Raw genomic sequence first — 12,831 nt, 5'->3', positions numbered from 1 at the left:
TTGGTGGCCAAAAATCTTGACGGTTGTCGCAGGAATGGACAGCTTTGCGGGGGACAGTGAATGTGATTCCCCTCTTAGTACCGTATTTTTTGCTCTATAAGACTCACTTTTTCCCTCCTAAAAAGTAAGGGGAAATGTGTGTGTGTCTTATGGAGCAAATGTAGGTTGCGCAGCTATCCTAGAAGCCAGAACAGCAAGAGGGATTGCTGCTTTCACTGCGCAGAGATTCCTCTTGATGTTCTGGCTTCTGAGATTCAGAATATTTTATTTCTTGTTTTCCTCCTCCAAAAACTAGGTGCGTCTTGTGGTCTGGTGCGTCTTATAGAGCAAAAAATACAGTAATTCCCTGTCATGAAACCAGACGCCGTGTCTTCTTCCAGCAACTCTTGGCCAATGTTCCTATCTCCAAACAAGCTGCAGCAGAAATTGCAGAGTCAGCAAGGGCAGGCTGAGTGAAGGACCTTGTACCACTAGTGTCAAGTATCATGGGTGGATGAATAACTATGTTACAAGCTCTTCAGGAACCAGGGAGCCCTACCCCTCTCCAGATCATGAGATCTTCGAGTCTTTTGTCTGTGGCACATCATGCAGAATGCCCTCAATCACCATATTGAGATGGTTGCATAATGCCTCCAAAGAGCTCTGTTGATTCTTGTCACAAGTGTATGATCTCATAATCCCATTCTCTGGTCATCTGAAGTGTGTGTGTGTTGCGGGAGAAGCTGCTTCCTTTTCTGCTAGCCCCTCCTCTGGACATGCATTGGCAGAAATGGTTTCTGTTCAGGCAGCTTGAAGCCTGTACAGTTGCCACCGGGAGCCACGCAGAAGCAGATGGAGACATGGGCTCCTTTGCCCCAGCACAAGAGCAGCTTTCAAAGCTACGTTGGCAGCTAGTGGCAGCCCCTCTCTTTCATTGGCTGCAGAGAGGACAGTCTCTTGGGACAGTGTATCCCACTGCCCTCCCTTCTCTTTCTGCCTCTATGTACTGCTTCATGCATGTCCCGGGGCATTCCTTTCGTACTGAAATCCAGCAGCACGCCAGGAAAACAAAGTGGCTAGGAAACAATGCTTTAAGTCTCCAAGGCCTAGGAAACTTCTAGCTGCAGGTTTAGTTTTATTTTGGGGAGGGTATTGAGAGGAGCAAATGAAGGCTTCCAAAGGGCTGCAAGGGGAAGTTAGGCTTGGGCAAATGCAGCTGAGGAAATAATTTAACATAGAAAAAATAATAATCTAATTTCAGCAAATACAGCAAAATGGGAACTGGGAGCAGCAAATGAACAAGGGGACATATTAAATGGCTTTTAGAGAAATTTGGGGGTGTTGTTCTGGAGTCCATCAGAAGTTTGCTTTTACGTTCATTGTTTTTGTTCAGAAAGTATGCATGCCTTTTGTTATCCATTGGTGCAAGTATGTTTCCTTGCCCCTGCCTCTCCCATTGTACATATAGTAGTTTTCTTACTTGAATCCATTTAGAAATGTTATATGCTGCCTTTCTACAAGCTTAGCATTCAATGTGCACCTTTCTTCTGCTTGGCCTGTGAGGCCCTGGGGGCCTGTTTAAGATATCCTTTTGTAGGAGACAGTGCTTTTTAACTTAGCAGCAGAGGAAGAGCCTTCTCTGAAGCTGCTTCCTGTAACATTCTCTTCCACTTCTGCCCTGGGAAAGCAAGGACTTCCCTGGTAGAGAGATGGGCAGAGAGTCTGGTGGTACCAGGGCTGAAGCACGAGTGGGTGAGCCAAAGCAGCCTCTGGGAGTAGCTCACTGAGAGACACAAAAGGGGCTGGAGCAGCTAGAGATGAGTTAGGTGAGAGAGAGACCCTGCTTGCCTCTGACACAGCACATGGCAGCATCACTGGGCACAGACTTTCCAGAATCCTTTAATTCATGATAGCCAAGGAATTATGATAGTCATATTCAAATATCTGAAGGGCTGTCACATGGATGATGGAGCAAAATTGTTTTCTACTGCTACCAGGGGGACTCAAACTGATGGGTTCAGATTACAAGAAAGGCGATTTCAACTAAACATAAGGAGAAACTTTCTCACAGTAAGAGCTGCCTCAACAGGTGGACTCTCCTTCATTGGAGATTTGTAAACAGAGGTTGGGTGACCATCTGTCAGGGATTCTTTAGCTGTGATTCCTGCATTGCAGGGGGTTGGACAACATGGCCCTTGGCTCCTTTCCAACTCTAGAATTATAGGATTCTATGCTTCTTAGGCTGTGCACCTTTAAAAAGCATACACCCTTCTCATAAAAGTGTGCTTTAATGTCTGGTACTCCAGTGAATGTCTTGCTCCATGGCCTTATCCAAGTAATAATATTATTTTTGATAGGATCTCTTTGTGAAATACAATGGATACATGGTTACTGCCAACCTGTGTCCCTCCTCCCACCCAGAAACTGAATCCTGATTAATTGGCTACCGGATTGATAGCGAACATGGTGCCCTCCAGATGTTGTTGGGACTCCCAACTAACTCCAGATGTTGTTGGGACTCCCAACTAACTCCAGATGTTGTTGGGACTCATTCAACTAACATGGCTAAGCGAGAAGAGATAATAGGAGTTGTCATCCAGCAACCTCTGCAGAGCACCACCTTGACTCACTCTGGGCTGCTGCTTTGGAGGGGATGGAGAAATGCCAGGAGCTACGCTGTAAAATGCAGCTCAGCCCATTGTGGCAGCAGTGTTAGAATGCCTGAAATTCTTTGACTAATGGGAACAATGGCTCACCCACATTTACGTTTGCCCTGCCACTTCCCCCTGGGAAAACCTGTGATTCAGCGCTGAATCGGAACAAACAGCAGTCAGCTTTTCTGCAGAGTGCTGTTTGCTCTGATTTAGCACTAAAGAGAGAGTTTTCCAGGGCAAAGGCAAAACCACTTGGAAAGAGAGAGCATTTGTGTGATTCAGTCTCCCTGCAGCAGTGAAGCACAAGTGAATGGTACCCGGAAATGTGACATTTTGCTTCTTTCTGACGAAGGCTTGGGGGGTACTTTCTTCCCCCGACCCCAGTCCCCATGCCTTGCTCCATCTCCTCTCCTTTTTCCCTTTTCTCTCAACTGCTTCATTGTGGATCTGAACTACAGTGGTTCTGGCATCTGCGGCTGCAGCAGCAACAGATGGATTTAGCTGTTGAATCCCTATGAATGCACACAGACAATAGCTGGAGGGGGGAGGGGGAAGCAGCAGGGCCATAGGCTGGAGTTTGGGGGGGTTGATGGGGCCCCCTTTGTGCCATGCGCCGTTTACCCTTGCAGCTACAAGGCCGCTTTGTTCTTTTGCTCAGGACACTCTGAATAACAACTCTCTGGGGAAAAAGCACAGTTGGCAGGAGCGAGTGTCCCGGTCGTCATCCCCTCTGAAAACTGGTGAGTTCATCTCTGTACAGCAACTGGTTCTCTTTCTATCTTTTTCCTCCCCTTTTTTGCATGATGGTACATTCTATGGCGCTTGGACCTTCTCACTACATCCTTCTAATGTGTTTTCACTTTGGCCTGCGTCTTGAAACGGATGCTATAGTTTTATTAATTGAATGGTGGCACACGAGGCATGGGGGGTTGGGTTTGACTTTTCCTGCCTGCTCTCCTTCAGAACAGGCTTATTCTAAAAATCCAAGGCCCAACTCACAACGTGGCTCTTGTTACATCAGCTCAAGACAATCTGTGGCAGAAGAGCTAGTGTGATAAAGTTGGGTACAAGTGCTGGAATTGGGTTCAAAAAGCCCCGTCAAACAAGGCACTCAATAGATGGTCTGAGAAATTAACTCTCTCAGTGCAACTTTCCTCACAGGGTTGTGAAGTGAAAACAACATGAACAGCATTCTGGGGTCCTTGAAGTAAGGGGAGATATCAATTTAATAACAACACTTGGGGAGGAATCCAGTGTCCTGCTAAAACTAAGTTCTGTCAGCGAGAGCATTTCTGCTTGCCCAGTGGAATGATCTGCCCCCTCATCTTCCTCTATGCTGTTCTGCTTGATGGACATACCAATCTCTCCTCTGCTTCTGCTGAATACTGTTCTGAGGGTTCTCCTGAGCAGATTTAGGAAACATGGGGAGGAGAGTTCTGTTGAACTAGCAGGACACGTTGTGCTGGCTTCTGCTTGCACAATAATTTAGTTGAATCTGGCCCTGAGGGCAATATTTAACTAATGAGCCCTGCGAGCGGAAACCTGGGCAAGGGCTTCCACTAGTGCAACGGAGCTTCCCTCCCTTCCCCGCTCCCACAAAATTGGCTGTGTGGAAGTCAGGAGAAAACCTCTGGAACCAGAGGCGTAGGAAGGTCAGGTGGTACTTGGTGCAGAAAGTTTCTTGTCACCCCCTTTTGATTTTTGAAAAAAAAAATTGCCTGCAAAAATCGTTTTACGTTATTTCATATTTTCTTACAAAGGAATACTAATAAGTAATAATAATAATAATTAACTTTTATTTATATCCCACCCTCCCTGGCCGAAGTTGGGCTCAGGGTGGCTAACATCAGATACATAACATTGGTATAAAATCAAACAATAATTAAATTACCTCCTAAAAACATGTCAAAATCAAATTAAAGTCTAATTAGATGGCTTTTCAGGGTTAGGGTTGGGAGCAGTAAGTGCACCACTGAATTGAAATATCAGCCTTCACGACATAGGAAAACAGCCAAGCAAACAGCTATTTTCGTGGAGGAGGGTCAAGATATTAACTGATATGCATGAAATTTCATATACAGTATAGCTATATAATCCCTAGTGTAGTAAGATAAGACCTTTGGAGCAGGCATTTTTTTAAAAAAGTTTTTTATGAACCGCCCTAGTAGGACAGTAATTGTTCCTTGATAATTTGTCACCCCCTTCCATGATGGAATCTGGGCACCCCGCACCCCTTCTTACGCCCCTGTCATGGGAGAAGGAGAAAGCAGATCTTCCATCAGGCAAGCAGAAAGGCTTGTGCTGACAGAGCAATCTTCCTAGTGTGCTACATTTAATTCCTTCCTCTCATAATATCCTTGTGGTCCCTGGAAACTAGTTCCTTTGCTATTTGTTCCAGTTTTGAACTTACTAATTCCAAACATTGGTCATTCCAGTTAGAAGGTTTTATAACAACTTTGGGATGTGAATGCTAATACTTAGGACTTGGTATACCAACTCTGCTTATTATTGTCCCTGACTTTTGTCAGATTCAGTCCCTAGGGTGACTGGCCTTCACAACAGCTGCTTTTGCCACCATTCTGAATTAACTGTGCTGAGATGTACCCAGACACTGTTGCCCTCGTTCCTTTGGCTGACCTAAACCTCTAACCCCACCTTACCCACCCTTAGGTGAGCAGACCCCTCCCCATGACCACGTTTGCCTGAGTGATGAGGTCACTCACCAAAACAGCACAACCTCCACCAAAGATCGGGGCACATCCACGGAGAGCCCGTGCCGGCGTACGGCTGCCACACAGATCGCTCCAGCCTGTGTTGCCTCGTCCCGGGCACCGGAGAAACAGCAGGTTGCCAACCGCCCCCCACCACAGAACCCCACTGTTGTAGTAGTGACACGGGGGCCAGAAGCTTATCGGGACCGCATTCGCTACCAGACAGATGTGAGGCTGGAGGCTACTGAGGAGATTTACCTCACACCAGTGCAAAAGAATTCTGACCCTCTGGAGTCTGAGAAGCCATTCATGTCACAGTCCAGTGATAACCGGATGTCCATCAGCTCTGACATAGACACTTCCAGCTACCCACAACTGGCAGGAAAACCTAACACCTCAATCAGCGAGGAGGATGAAGTGCTGGACTACCTGTCCTCACCTGACAAAATGAACGCACCAAGGACTGTGTACGGCAGCAGCAGCAATGGCGGCTACCGGCCCTGCCATAGCCGCCAGAGGGCGTCTGTGAGCTCCGACACCAGTGCCCTCTCCTACGATTCAGTCAAATACACTCTTGTGGTAGACGAGGACGTGCAGCTGGAACTCGTAAGCCTGAAACAGTGTTACTCGGGTTACAGCGACGAGAGCGATTCAGCCACTGTCTACGACAACTGTGTCTCCTCACCCTATGAGTCAGCCATTGGGGAGGAGTATGAGGAGGACGCCCTGAAACGTGACTCTGTCTGTCTCTCTGAGGACTCCACCCCTGAGGCAGACATCCATTTCTCCAAGAAGTTCCTCAACGTCTTCATGAGCGGACGGTCACGCTCCTCCAGTGAGTGCTGGGGCAAATTCCAGTATGAGCACTGGTATTGAAGCGGGGGGGGGGGAGAGGGACCTGTAATTTCACAGCATATCATAGCAGATTTCACTTGCTCAGGCATTAAAACCCAATGCCTTGCGGGGGGGGGGGGTGTACAAGGAAGTTGTTGGTCAATAAAAGAGACAGTTCTATGAAAAATAATCTGGTTAAGACCAAAGGTGACCTCAGAAGACCTTAGAGCAACTTGGATGTGTAGTTCAAGAAAATGTCAAATATGTTCAAGAGCAGCTTTTGCCAACTGGGTTTCCCTCCAAACACTTTAGACTATGACTTGGTTGTGATGGGAGCTATAGTCCAAAACATCTGGAGGGAACTGGATTGATGAAGGTTGATTTACAGTCTCATGCTGGTGTCTGAATGGGTTGAGGAACAAAATCTCCCTAAACATAAGTGTATGGCCATGGCATAATGCTTTCTCAGAACTCAATAAATCAAGATTGTTAGAGGCAATTTATTGAAAGGTATATGACATGGGTATTGTTGCCATACATGTTTCTTTTGTCCCACTATCACCTCTGGCAAGCAGGGTTTTAGAAACACTTCAACGCCCCGAAAAACCTGTTTACCAGAGATGACAGGGAGAGGAGTATACACACTATGGGGAACAATCCGATCCTCATATCACCTCCAACACTTAAGGAAAAGAAGTATGTCTCCAGTCCTTTTATCTGCTCCGCAAGAAGCTACCAGCTTAGTCAATTGGTTGTTTTCATGTAGATGCCCATTAAGAAGCCAAAATATGCTAGACCTTTTTGACTGGCTTTTTCTCTAGTGGATTCCTGCAGGAAATCCTTGTGCTACTGTCACATGTTGTTGCCTCCATTTTATCTTACATTATATTGAATTGAGTATTACATTATGTTGAGTTTTGGAACACATCAATTTCTGCCACATTTGCAGGAAGTGTGGTGAGGCTGCAGGGTAAAGCTTCGGCTAACTTTATTGAGAGCACAACACCATGTTGTTCTCCCAACTGGATATGCTGTGAAATAGTGGCTCCTGTCAGAACTTACAACAATGAAACACACCCACCCAGAATGTTATCATTGGTCAGGTTATCCCTCTCTGTATCACATTGTCCCATTGAGGATACCTACATGAGAGCAGCTACTCATGCATAGAATTCCCACTCCTCACAGAGAATCTTCGCTCACCAATTGAAATTAGGAAGCTGTGCAGTTAAGATGATTGTTGGGCACTTCTGATTTGGCAAAACAGGTTCCAGAAAACAGTTGACTTCATTGCTTGAAGATGAGAGTTATTAGGTGCCTATAGTATTTCCCCCCACTTCATTTCCAGGTGCTGAATCATTTGGTCTCTTCTCTTGTATTATCAATGGGGAGGAGCAAGAGCAGACACACCGAGCAGTCTTCAGGTGAGTGCAGATAAAACCTTTTGCCCCAGAATCCTCCCATCCACCCAAACATTGGTGTTTTCCAACCTGTGACCACCTGAATTGCAGAGATGTCATCTAAGGCATAAGGTGTCTTCAGTGGCCTTGATCTATGGATCTCAGCTTGTGGTACAGATAGAAAAACATACTTGGAACTGGGTTCTCACCCATGGAAGGTTTTCAATTAAACATCCAGGGTTGCCTATATTGGACACTGGTTGTGAGGATTTGTTAAGCCAGGGGAGAAATTGTTTTTCAGAGCTTATGTATGCAAATAACATATCCCTGTTAGCTTGATAGGGTGCAAAAGAGTTGCCAAAAGCACACAAAACTCCATTCATAATGTTAGGCTTTGAAAGTTACTGGACTGGACCAATACCCAAAATCCATTATGCCTGGTTGAGTCACCAAGAAGTCTTCCTCACAGTGGCCCTCATCATTGCAAAGCTGAATCCAGAGAATAAACACAGCTCCTCTAACATTCATTCCCTTGGTTATATCAAAGGATTGATAATTCCTTAGATTTATTGAGCCTTTCTCACCAATAGCTCCAACCAGGCATAAACCAAAAGAAAAGTTTGACAATTCTTGAAATATTCTAGGTAGGTAGTTTGTAACAACCTTTGCCTTAACTTGTGGTTCTTGGCATGGGCTACTTGTTCCAGAAAGATGGCCTGCATGTCAAGTTTTCACATACATGAGGTAGCTGCTTAGCAACAGGATGGAGTTCTAACCTTGTTCTGTACCCTAGGATTGTGTGGCTAGCTTAGGATACGGCCAGCTAACATTGCACATTCATTATGGCGTCTTCAGTGGGGTAGCAGCTGAGGAACAGCATATGGCAGTTTGAAGTAGATACTTTTGCAGGGGGAGGGAGTTAACTATGGAGAAGTAGCTCCTTCAGTCTTCCATGAGCAGCTCCTCTGAGGTGGCACCACTCATGTGAGAAGTTATTTGCTAAGCCAAGCCTAGAGAAATAACATCTGTTCCAACATGCAGGCACTTTTCGTCTAGTGTGCTAGCAGTGAGAGTTTAGGCCGTTACCTTTTGACTCCCAATACATAATTTTGGTTAGATAAGTTGCATGGTTTTCTCCTCAGGTTTGTGCCTCGTCATGAAGATGAACTGGAATTGGAGGTCGATGACCCTCTGCTGGTGGAGGTTCAGGCTGAAGACTATTGGTATGAGGCTTATAATATGAGGACCGGGGACCGGGGCATCTTCCCTGCTTACTACGCAATTGAGGTCACCAAGGATCCAGATCATATGACAGGTACTTAACCCATCAATGGCTCTGCTACCCACACATATCTGGCCTCTTGTACCCATTCCTGCTCTGTGCTCATGCACTTCAGTCCTGGCTCAGAGCTGTCTTGTAAACCAGGACTTTTCCTGAGAAAATGCTGACACTTCAGACACTCTTCAAAGTAGAAGGGGAAAGGACAAAGCTGGTGTACAAATTATCACTCATATGAAGGAGTGTAGATGTTCACGACTTGTGTCCCATCCCTGACAGCTATGTCAGTAGTTAGAGCAACCAGAAGTCTGTTCCCTCCTAACTTTACGCCATGTAGGATATCTATGTGAATCAGATTCTTCTCACCTACCTTGAACTTCTGATTTTTAGATTCAAGCAAGAGTAGCGATTGGGTGGACCAGTACCGGGTGAAGTTCCTCGGCTCAGTTCAGGTTCCATATCATAAAGGAAATGATGTGCTGTGCGCAGCTATGCAGAAGGTACTGTCCCTGCTAAGCCATGGTTTTCCCACGGGACATTTTCTTTGGTGGGAGGGAAAATGTGATGTCATTTTGTTTAGAAAATGTATATTGTGCCTTTCAATGCAACTATTGAAAATACAACTATTCTCAAGGCAGAGAAGATCAAACCAACATACGATTAAAATGCCAAGAAAACTGTCAGAGGGAGGTGTGTGGGTGTGTTAAGTTACCAAATTGGCACTTTAACAATAAAAAGCTTCTTGGGTAAATAAATTTGCTTTTAGTGCCTACTTAAAAAGGCAAAGTCCTGAATCTGGAAGATCTCTGTAGGCAATTGGTTCTGCAGTCTGTGGGCCTCCAGCCAGAAGGAACTTTTGTGGTGGCTACCAATTCAATAGAAAATAGAACCACCAGGAGACAGGTACAGCTGCACTTTATCTTTAGGGAGGAGAATATACATATGCAGATGGTCCCCATAGATATTCCAGGCCCAGGCTGTGAGTGACATTAAGATGTCCATACCAGCATCTTGGCCTGGAACCAACTGGCAGCCATTGGAGCTCACATAGGATTGGTGTTATCTGCTCCCCATGGCTGTTGGTAGAAATCAGTCTGGTGTTTGCATTCTAGACCAGTTGCAGCTTCTGAATAACCTTTAGGAGCAGCCACGTGGAGAGTATGTTGCAGCTGTCTAGGTGGGAGGGTGCCAAGGCATGGCACCACAGTGACCAGATCTCTATGTTCCAGGAAGGGGTGCAGTTGGCAAATTGGTGGCGGCTGATAAAACATACACTTAACCACTGCTTTGGACATAGAGTCCAGGAGGAGGCCTAGATTAAAGAGGCACACACTCTACTTTGCAAACCTGCTCTTTCTGGGGTAACCTCATTCTGAATAGGCTTTATGTCTTTCTGGGGTAACTTCATTCTGAATAGGCTTTTTGTCACTCTGCTGGCATTTACGCTGCCCACTATATGCAAGTCCATCCTGAATGGATAAAGCTTCCATTGGTTCACCCTCATCCTGTACATTAGCAACATCTGAAAGTTATGTGTGCTTTCTGGAATCTTTTATCAAGATTCCTTGATAACGCCATACTAGTTCAGATGGAAGTGGGGGAACGAGAGCTAAAACATAGAAGGAATTAAGCAGTAGGCAAGTTTGAAAACACACTCCTCATCATTTGTTGTTGTTGTTATCTTCCTCCCTACGGAGCCCAGAGCAGCTTGCAACAATAAAACCACATCATAAAACAACAGAATCGGTGTTAAATAATGTATCAATTAAAAAAGTTGAAATACCAAACACCATACCTAATGCAGCAGAGAAGATTAATGAGTCATCCATACCCTCTTTGCCCTTCACCAAAGGCATGAATAAGCCGGTGTGCTTCTAACAGCTGGAGAAAGGATGTCAGTGTTGGGGACAAGTGCAATAACTTGATTGAGTGGGAATTCCAGAACTGAGGTGCAGCCACAGAGAAAGTCCTGCTCATTTCATAGCCAGACAAGCCATGCTCATTGGCAGAACCATGAGCAGGGCCTCCTCCACAACACTTAAAGCACTATCCAGGTGGTATCAGGGAACGCACTCCTGCACTCCACCAAAAGCTATCATGGGTTATAAATATTAACACACTTAGTATAGTATGGCGTAGTGGTTAAGAACGGTAGTCTCGTAATCTGGTGAACCGGGTTCGCGTCTCCGCTCCTCCACATGCAGCTGCTGGGTGACCTTGGGCTAGTCACACTTCTTTGAAGTCTCTCAGCCCCACTCACCTCACAGAGTGTTTGTTGTGGGGGGGGGGGAGGGAAAGGAGAATGTTAGCCACTTTGAGACACCTTCGGGTAGTGATAAAGCGGGATATCAAATCCAAACTCCTCTTCTTGTTGTTGTTGTTTCCCAGCTAAGCTTTAAAAAAAAGGAGTTCTCTTGGTATTTGATGTGGGAAAGATACCTGTGGAGGTTGCTTATTGACCAATGCCAGTGATATCACCGATGCCCCTCCTTATTCGCCGCCCATATAGCAGTTCTGCAACTGATGTTAATACTTTGCAATTTTTAAATAATGTGAAGAATGAATTTAACATATATTAATGTGGAGTGTGGGTGTGTATGTATATGTATGGCTATATATACAGCAATCTTGGGACATTATGTCTACCTTCAACCCTTGTCTCCTCCCACTCCCAAAACAGATCACCCATCTTCTGATTTCAGGTACTTTGAAATCAATGTTTCTTGAAACTGCCAACCTGGGAGGAGGAATGGGGACCCCAGTTTTATATCAAATGGAGGGGGTGATATTTTCCATGCGAAGAGCAGTGTCACCAGAAACTCCAGATAGTTTGTGTGACAGCTGGTGCAAATTTTCTGTTTTGGCACAGATTGCCACCACTCGCCGCCTCACCGTGCACTTTAACCCGCCCTCCAGCTGCGTCCTGGAGATCAGCATGAGAGGAGTCAAGATTGCTGTGAAAGGCGATGACTCTAAGGATCCCAGCAAGGTAGGCTTGACCACATGTGTAGCTCTGCTGCCAGCACTGTTCCTGGGTTCTGTGCTCTCTGTGGCTCATTATTATTACATCTTCCAGCAGCAGCTCAGTGCTACCCCTTGGCCAATAAACAAAAGAGAGCATGCAACGAGAGCGATTTGCATATGTCCTGGCTGGCAGTTCCTCCTGTCTTTTCCTGAAGGAGTCTGTTGGGGATTGGATAACAGGGCAGTCACATTCATGCCCTGAAGTCCAGATGCAAAAGTACATGCTCCCAGGCTGTAGGTATATTAATGCACTGGAAGGTCTGTTTGCTAAGCTGCTCCGATAATCTACGAAGCATTGCTAAACCCGTCTGCTACTATTTTAACCGGTGTCCTGTGGATCTGTGCAGTAAAGCCTCTCTGCATAAGTAGCTCACATGGAGCTTTCAAGAGGAAGGAGCAAAGCCATTCAGAAAGTGCATTCTGTTCACAATGGAAATGCCCTACTAGAGTCAATCAAGGGCAGTGGACCTGAAAGCAGAAAGACTGGGAGAAATATATATGATAGTGTGTTAATTAATTATCTGAGCTTGGGCTGTGTTTAATCAACACAGCTGGCTTCAATTTATTTTGCTTGAACAAAACATTTGTTTGAATGTATTACTATTTTTCAAATGTGTGTAACCAACTGTCCCATTATTTTGTGCACTAACGCTAAAGTAGAATCCATTCAATTCTACCTCATGAAATAATTGTAACAGAGCCAAGACCTTTCATTTATTGAAGGTTAAATGACACACAATGTAAAGGCTGGGACGTTTTGTAGCTGATACAAGAATATTGCTTGACTCTGATACTGCTGCAGCCTTCCTGTAATCCTGAACCTGAAATCCCCTCTTTCGTATTCCTGCATAAGACCCTTTAGGAGAGAGTAAGAAGCTTATATGATCTGGAACTAGTGATGCCAACAGGGTTTTCTGGACCCAGGACACTTGTATGTGGATTAGACCCTC

At 45.4% G+C, this 12,831-nt stretch overlaps 1 protein-coding gene across 4 annotated transcripts in view; it reads left to right on the top strand.

The window, feature by feature from the left end:
- MAPK8IP1 (mitogen-activated protein kinase 8 interacting protein 1) overlaps positions 1-12,831 on the top strand; it is a 60,454-nt gene that overhangs the window by 42,472 nt on the left and 5,151 nt on the right. For all 4 annotated transcript variants that reach the window (XM_083750394.1, XM_083750392.1, XM_083750391.1 and 1 more), the window contains 6 exons: positions 3,292-3,373; positions 5,304-6,179; positions 7,527-7,602; positions 8,721-8,893; positions 9,248-9,357; positions 11,727-11,846. In XM_083750394.1, coding sequence (XP_083606520.1) covers positions 3,292-3,373; positions 5,304-6,179; positions 7,527-7,602; positions 8,721-8,893; positions 9,248-9,357; positions 11,727-11,846 — 1,437 coding nt within the window. The remainder of the gene's footprint in view (positions 1-3,291; positions 3,374-5,303; positions 6,180-7,526; positions 7,603-8,720; positions 8,894-9,247; positions 9,358-11,726; positions 11,847-12,831) is intronic.

The sequence above is a fragment of the Podarcis gaigeae genome, assembly GCF_964106915.1.
Source record: "Podarcis gaigeae genome assembly, chromosome: 1".
Lineage (NCBI taxonomy): Eukaryota > Metazoa > Chordata > Lepidosauria > Squamata > Lacertidae > Podarcis > Podarcis gaigeae.
This window is presented reverse-complemented; position numbering and strand designations above follow the sequence as displayed.